The 8,126-nt window shown below is 38.4% G+C and overlaps 1 protein-coding gene across 3 annotated transcripts in view; it reads right to left on the bottom strand.

Annotated features, from left to right (window-relative positions):
• VPS13B (vacuolar protein sorting 13 homolog B) overlaps nt 1-8,126 on the bottom strand; it is a 1,004,773-nt gene that overhangs the window by 137,655 nt on the left and 858,992 nt on the right. For all 3 annotated transcript variants that reach the window (XM_027849971.1, XM_027849973.1, XM_027849972.1), the window contains exon 40: nt 176-372. In XM_027849971.1, coding sequence (XP_027705772.1) covers nt 176-372 — 197 coding nt within the window. The remainder of the gene's footprint in view (nt 1-175; nt 373-8,126) is intronic.

The raw sequence follows: 8,126 nt of genomic DNA, 5'->3' as shown, positions 1-8,126 counted from the left end.
GGGGGGGGGGGGGGGGGGGGGGGGGGGGGGGGGCCCTTCGGTTTCTTTCCTGGTTCTTAGCTTACATCTCAGACTGGCAAGGTCTAGAATGAAGTCAGGATGGGTCGTACATTGCTCTACTTAGCAAAGACAGTTTGTAAGCCATCACAGCACTGGTTCTTTTTCAGTGCCTTACCTCTGGTCATCAGCTCCATTTTGGTTGCTGTTCAGGACAATTCTCCAAAGGTCTGAGGCTACCAATTTTTTCTGATCATTCACAAGGTTGATGTCAGGCAACTGCAGTTCATAAACCTTACTTTCAGAAAGACTGAATTCTCTAAAAGCAACAAAAGTTTTCTGGAGTTCATCCCAGTATTCCAAACTACAAGGAACCTAAATTAAGATTGAAAAAAAAAAAGCGTTAGAAATTAAATTCAAATACCCAGGCATTTATTCAATACCTTCTAAAGGTACTCTGAGGAAAACATGGTCTCTTCCCTCAAACAGGTTACAGTTTAGTATGAAAGATAAGATGTGCATAAATAATGACACCAAAATAGGATATAGCATGTAAAAATGGTGGTTAAGAATTTAGAGGAAGGAGAGGTTATCTCAGGCTATCACTAAATAAATCATGAATAAATATTAAATGCCTTCTATGTGCTAGGCACTATACTAAGCACTGAGGATACAAAGAAAGGCAAAAGTTAGTCCCTACAGAGAAGAAAGTCTGAAGGAGATAAAGGGGGGTGACAGTGTCAAAGACTACAGAGAAGTCAAGAAGAATAACTGAGAAAGCCATTAGCTTTGGTAACTGAGAGATTATTAACTTTGAATGATGAGGTTGGAAGCCAGACTATAGAAAGTTAAGAAGAGTCGAAGCATTTTGATTCTAGAAGGCTTTTTTAAGAAGTTGAGCCACAAAAGGGAGGAGAGAATATTGGACAATACCTAATGAGAATGTTTGCATAGAATGATGGTTTTTTGAGGATGGGAAGGACTTGGGCATATTTGCAGGTAGTAGGGAAGTTGTGAGTAAACAAAGAGAGATCCAAGGTAAGTAAGAAAGCGAGGATGATAGAGGGGACAATCTGCTGGAGAAGATGGGATGGAATGGAATCACTTGCGCACATAGAAGAGTTAGCCTTGTCAAAGAGAAGGGCTATTTCATTACGTGAGACGTTGTGAAGAGGTAGGAGACTCAAGAAATAATGGCAGAAGCATATGGGTAATGTGAGATGAGGCGTAGCAGGTAAGAAGAGGGAGCTCTTGGAAAATGGCCTCAATTTCTTTTTCTTTTTTCTTTTCTTTTTTTTTTTTTGCAATTGGGGTTAAGTGACTTGCCCAGGGTCAGACAGCTAGTAAGTGTCCAAGTGTTTGGTCTGAGGCCAGATTTGAACTCAGGTCCTCCTGATTTCAGGGCCGGTGCTCTACCCACTGCACCACCTAGCTGCCCCTTCAATTATTTTTTTCAATAAAACATGAGGCAATGTTCTCAGCTGGGAGGATGGGGAAAAGGGAGCCATGGAAGGTGTGAAAAGGGAAGAAAAGATTGGGAAGAGGTGTTGTGGTGAGTGGGACAGAGTTCATTTGGAAGGTATAGAAGGATTGCCTAGGAGCATTAAAGGCTAAATCCAGGTTATGTAACATAACTTTGTAGTGGACCCAGCTGTCACAGTTTTATGATTTTTTTTCTGGCTTCATTAAGTAGCACGTGTGTAGGAGGGAAAGCAGTGAATAGTGGGAGTGATCCAAGCTGGAGGTTTGGCAGGGCAAGAAAGACAATATGATAAGTGTGCAAAGGGATCAAGAGAAGAGCAATCTTCTCAGGAATCAGGAAGTCTTCATGAGTTAGGTGGCATTAAGACTGCATTTTGAAGTGTGGGCAGGAATAGTAATAGCCACAGGTAGTAGAAAAGGTATTCAAGGTACAGAAAATAGGGGCAAAAGCATGGAGGCAGGAATTCATGGGCCCAATATGAGGAACATAAATTAGTCCAGATAGCAGTAGTACATGTAAAGGAAAGTAGTATGAGATAAAGCTAAAAATGGAGGCTACACATGAATTATAAAGGGACTTAATACCAAGCTAGGTACTTGGATTTTAGAAACTTTAGATACATACTACACTGATTAAAAGTGACCCAACTAAAGACACAGTCACAATTCTAAATAAGTAATTTCTAAGTATTGATGCTAGCACTTTACAAAAAACAACAAAAGTATTAACAGTTTGAAACTCTTGAGGAATATCATATCCCCCCCCACAAAGAACAATGCAATAATCCTATACTATATCTTCATTTCTGAAGCTTATTAACACAGTCCATATTTCTTAATTTAATTCAATATATATTTATTAAATATTTACTCTGTGCCTATTACTGAGAAATACAACAATTATATGATACCAGTCCTTGTTCTCAAGGATTTCATATTCTCATTGGGGAGAAAACTTACACGCATTAAATGGAAAACAAGCTAATATGACTGATTACATACAAAGATTCAAGGCACTGATACAGTCAGTATTATTGCCTGCTATGGAAGGTAAATCAGAGAGGTAGGACTAGATAAGCTGAGAGGAAAAGAGACCACATTCAGGCCAGAAAACAATACAAATAAAGGTACAGAGGTGGGAATGTTACCGTTTGTGCATAATGTCAATGTGTTGGCAATCAGGAAAAATTCAGGGTAAGCTAAGGCATGAGGCTGCAGTTAAGCAGTGAGGGCAGTGGGCATTCACGATACAAAAGTGGAGCAGGCAGGAAGAAGTTCAGCCAAAAAGAACATAGGAGATGTTGAAGAGAAGCTTCGTTGAGTTCACAATTAGGCCTACAGGCTGGCCCTTTGGCTATATGTTCATTTCGGAACATTCCAGACTACTCAGGAAATTTATAAAACAATAGAAAATGAATTACTGCAAAAATACATATAAAAATATGTGGGTTATGTGTTTGTCAGCATTTTTCTCTACACAACCTATTTTCCTTGGTCAATCAAGTGGCATGAGCAAATTCACTCCAAATGGAAACTTTGCTGAAAAACTTTGAAATGCTTGTTTTATTTGTGTGACTAGGAGTACTTACCCCAAATCCGTACATTTAATTTGTTCTTTTCATATATTTTTTTAAAAAGCCAACACCCTTATACTAAAAAAAAAAAATCAATGATTAAATTAAAGTACAAAGAAAACCTAGTAAATTACTTTTGGTTGGAATTTGGTATTTTAAAGATCCTTTACAATGAAACAGTTGCAAATTTGCTAGGAATATATGCACACATATGATTCACTGGTTCCATCAACTCTCCATCTCAAAAATATTCTCTTTCTTGGGGCACCTAGGTGGCACAGTGGATAGAGCACCGGCCTTGGATTCAGGAGCACCTGGGTTCAAATCCAGCCTCAGACACATAACACTTACTAGCTGTGTGACCGTGGGCAAGTCACTTAACCCCACTGCCTATCCTAAAAGCAGGAGAGAAGTGGCAGTAGGGGAATCTAGAAGATGGTTCCAAGTCCAAAGAAAAAGACTCCACAAAGCAGAGAGGGAAATATAGGGGTGAGGCAGGAAAGCAAAGTTAGATTTCATAAACCAAGGAACTACAAGCTGAAAGTGAAACTAGAAGAGACACAACAGGAGAGGCAGCTGGCATATAGCGGAAGATTAACTTTACTTAGGGATCAGCATGAGGTAGTGTCATGTGACGGCCAAGAGCCTACTCTGTTGTTGAGTTGTTCTTCAGTCATGAGTTTTGGGGTTTTCCTAGCAAAGATACTGGAGTGGTTTGCCATTTCCTTCTCCAGTTCATTTTACAGATGAGGAAACTGAGGCAAACAGGGTGAAGTGACTTGCCCAGGGTCACAAAGCTAGTATCTGAGGGTGGATTTGAACTCAAGTCTTCCTCACTCCAAAGCCAGGTGCTCTATCCACTGTGCCACATGGCTTCCCCTGAGGACCTACTAGTCATCCTCCAAATGCTTAGCTGAAGGAAATACAGCTGTAGACTCTGACAGTTTTCCATTAAATGTTGACATTACCCAACTAATCTCAGTTTTAGGTGCAACATACTGAAACTACATATTGAGCACTCTAATGTTATCTTTATAGCTCCATATGTTAGAATTCTCTTAAGAACTCCAAGATCTACTTTATGTGCTCTTTTAAAAAGAATTCTATCATATACTTTTATGTTTGGAATTGGTTATTTAGTATAGAATGTTCTATGTTTAAAAATCTATAGTTATTCTTCCTAAAGGATTTATTATTAATTCCTGCACTAAATAACTGTGAGGAAAGATAGTAGCTTTGGTTGCCAAGAGGTAGTTTGGAAATGTTAGGTATCCAGAATGGAACAAGTAAATTGATTTCACTGGAAAATATTCCACATATAACACATGGTACATTTCAAATGACTGTCAAGAATACGTATATCTTTATTACATTTTGTTTTCCCATCCATTATTTGACATAATTTTTAAAAATATCAGTCAGCCATATAAAATGAACCGTACCCTAAGTATATGTGAACTTTGAACTGAACACATTTTAGTCTGTGTAAGAACACATCTATAACCACATTTAAAATGTTATTTCATAATGTGTTTCCATTCAACAGCTAAAATAGGAAGATTTGCAGATGTACAGTGCCATTTAAAAACAGAACTTATTATTTAGTAGCATTAAAAAACTAATGCTAGAATTGTGCTGCCCATCCCTCTTCATCGACAGCTTTATGTTCTCTGGTGGGAAACGGTACACACACATGGGAGCTATTACTATCACCAACAACTTTCCAAGGACAAATTCTGACACGTCCTCAGTTTATTGACCACCCTTGTTCTTAAGTACTCTGACTATTAAAAATTTTTAAACTGCATTTATCCAATCCCTTTACACCCACCCCAAATCATGGGTTGACTGGGTTGGCCGGAGATAAAGACAGAGGGTAGTATTTTGGAATATGGGTATTTTGTCCATGAACTAAATAGGTATTCAGAGTAGATACTAACTACTGGAGTCACAGGAATCAAATCAAATGGGCTTTAGTGTTTGCATAGTTGGAAACAAATATTAGTTATGCTGGTTTCATCCAAATAAAATATTTATTTCTGGGCAAGACATCACAAGATGCCATAGCCACCTCTCACTTAGACTATTACAATAGTTTTCTAGTTGATAAGCTTTTTCCATATGGGGTGTGGGCCTCCAAAACATTCCCAGCTATCTTCTGCCTATGGCTCTGCTCTCTTACCTTCTCTATCCCACCTTGAAACTTGGATTTCACCCTGTGCCTGACAAATGAGCTTTCAACTTATCTCTCTTGGAAGCAGGCCCAGCTGTCTCTTCACTTTAATACTCTGTCCCCTACCCTCATTTACCTTGCCTGTTTCCATCCTCCCAGGGAAGTCTGAAGCACCGTGTGTTTAAAGAAGATTTGAATATATGAGAAAGCTGAGGATCAATACAAATCTAATTAATGACCATAACTCATAAGCAATGCTCAAAAATGTGGAAACTTTTGTAAATAAGATTGATCCTGTGAATCATATGCACTCATTTTTACAGAATGGAAGGAAGACATTATAAAGACTGTACTGCTTTACCATTGTCATTTTATAGATAAGACAAAGAAAACATAGAGAAAATAAATTATATGTTTGCTTTTATAACATGACGGTACAAATGGAATTCTACCCACATAAAGATTCTCTACGAAGGATCAAGAATAAAAATCCCTGGGTGAAGGAGATTGGAAATTCTGGAAATGATCTTTATTCTTGAGGATCTTAAGGACTAACTGTGGCCAACCTGAGGTCACTTGGAATTACCATCTATCGTAGTCCTAGTCAGTCAATGGGCTTGACCCAGTCCACATCAAAACTGCTGGAATTACCTTAGGAACCTCATGGCTCCAGAAGTGTCCTGGCTCGTGTGAAGACGGGGACAAGCAACTGGCTTCCGAACAGAAACTACTCTTCCCCTCTTTAAGGGATGCACTGATGCCACATGAGCATTGAGGTCATGGTTCCCCACCCTAAAGTAAATGGTAGCTCACCAGAGATTAGGATCCAAGAAAAGTCATTTTCTCTTCCTTTACTCTAAATGAAACCAAACCCTTCAGGAGATCAACAGAGCAAAGAGAAATAGTCTTTCAACGTTATCAAGAAAAAAACCTCTTCTAATATCTTACCATAAGGAACCAAAGTAAAATGCCAAGCACAAAAAACAAAGATAGGCCTGGCATAGAATCAGCTGTTTAACACACCCAGTTTCCACCACCTGCTACGAGGTTGAGGAGAACAGGATGCTTCCGGACAAAACGTAAGGAAGACAAAGGCACAAACAGCTGAAGTAGAGTGTAATGTGTTCTGGGTTGCCCCCAGAGCTACATTCTTGTTTTCTTAGTTTTCTGTTTTATTTAATTTTAGTTTGGGAAGGAAAAAAAAACAACAACACAAAAAGCCTTTTTGCTTTTTGAGATGCAATATGGAATTCCTGAAGCTCCCTTTCTCACATGGTGGGCGCTTCCCCTTGGAGATCAAGTCACTCTTGTTCCAGAAACAACTACCTACACCTCCCTGCACTCAGAATCAGGAAACACGTGTGTTTTATCATCTCTTAACAAGGCCACCTAAGTGAAAGAAAGGCAGAATACAATATAATCTCATATTGTGTGTCAGACAGCAACTCATGCTGGGATTTTAAATTTAGCTTCCTGAGTGTGAATAAACTACTGGCTTCATGATTATCCTATCTTGGTAGAAGGGTGATTTTCTATTCCACAGCCCACTCTCTTAGAATGTGATTTTCCTTGTAGGTGAATTAGGAGGAATACTGTATTTATTGCTGAAAGTTCTGGCATATTACACTACAAATCTATAAAACATTTAATTCTTAACAATGATTTTTAAAATCGTCAAATACTTATTTTACTCATCTTGTTATCTTGGTGAAAATCTCTTGTGCTACAGATCAAAGTTAAATGAAAATTAAATACTTTTGCTTACAATCCATCCTTTGATACAAACTGATTTTATGGTACCTGCCAGGCTATGACCTTCACCATTCACAAGTCTCAATGATATATAACTGCCAAGCAAGATTCATATGAAAAAGCTGAATGTAAGTGACACAGATCAATTCCACCTGTAGAAATTTTAAATTTCCTTTTTCCAAGGGCAAAGATAATCTCTTCATATCAATTTGGAAAATGTGTCTTTGTGGCACTTTTAGAATTTAGAAAATAATTCTGAACAGTCTTTGACAATGATCAGTCACCAGGTCAAAGTAAGTGTTTTAATGAGTATATTACCTATATAATCATTTAATCTCTTAGTGCCCCTGGCAACTTTTATTAAGATTGTAAGTTGCAAAGCAAGTGGCAAGCTCTATTGATGGAAGAAGTTTTCTATTGGGGAGTGAATTCTCTATACCAATGATACATTAGGAAAGGTTTAAAATAATTACTTAATAATTATGTCAGCATGCCAAAAATCTGTAAAGTATAGAAACTCTAGCAGGAAACAATTCATTTATACCTTATAAGACAGTTGCTTGAGTTTCAGAGAGGTTAAATCACTTACTTGCCAGGGTCACCGGGCTAGTATGAGTCACAGGTGGGACCTGAATCCAGGTCTTTCTGACTCTGTGAGGCTAGTTCTCCATCCACTATCTCGGGATCTTACTATCATCAAGATAATGATGATGGTACAGTAGTGAGAACACTGGCTCTGTAGTAAAAGGACCTGGGTTCAAATCCTATTTCTGATGCTCATTATCTGTGCGATGTTGGAGCGAGTCCCTTCACCACTCTGTGACTCATTTTCCTCATCTGTAAAACAAAGGGGTTGGACTAAAAGGCCTTTGGGACCCTTTCCAGTTCTAGATTTAGGAGCCAACGATTAGGATCACAGAACTAGATGGGTAGATGAGAGACAGTTTTTGGACCTGGAGAAAAAAAAAAGGGATTAAAAAGTAGAGCCTGAATGGGAGACACAGGAATAGTGTGTGGATGACGAAGAAAGTAAGGAGGACATAGGAAAGATCAGTTGCCAAAAATATAGATACTAGAAAAATTTAATGTATATTTAGAAAAAGATGGTAAAAATAATCCCTTAGCCCCATCTTAGATAGGAGTTTCCT

Source organism: Vombatus ursinus, unplaced genomic scaffold (genome assembly GCF_900497805.2).
Source record: "Vombatus ursinus unplaced genomic scaffold, bare-nosed wombat genome assembly UNPS02008961.1, whole genome shotgun sequence".
In the NCBI taxonomy this organism is placed as follows: Eukaryota; Metazoa; Chordata; class Mammalia; order Diprotodontia; family Vombatidae; genus Vombatus; species Vombatus ursinus.
Note: the sequence above shows the minus strand (reverse complement) of the source record. Positions and strands in the feature narration are given on the sequence as shown.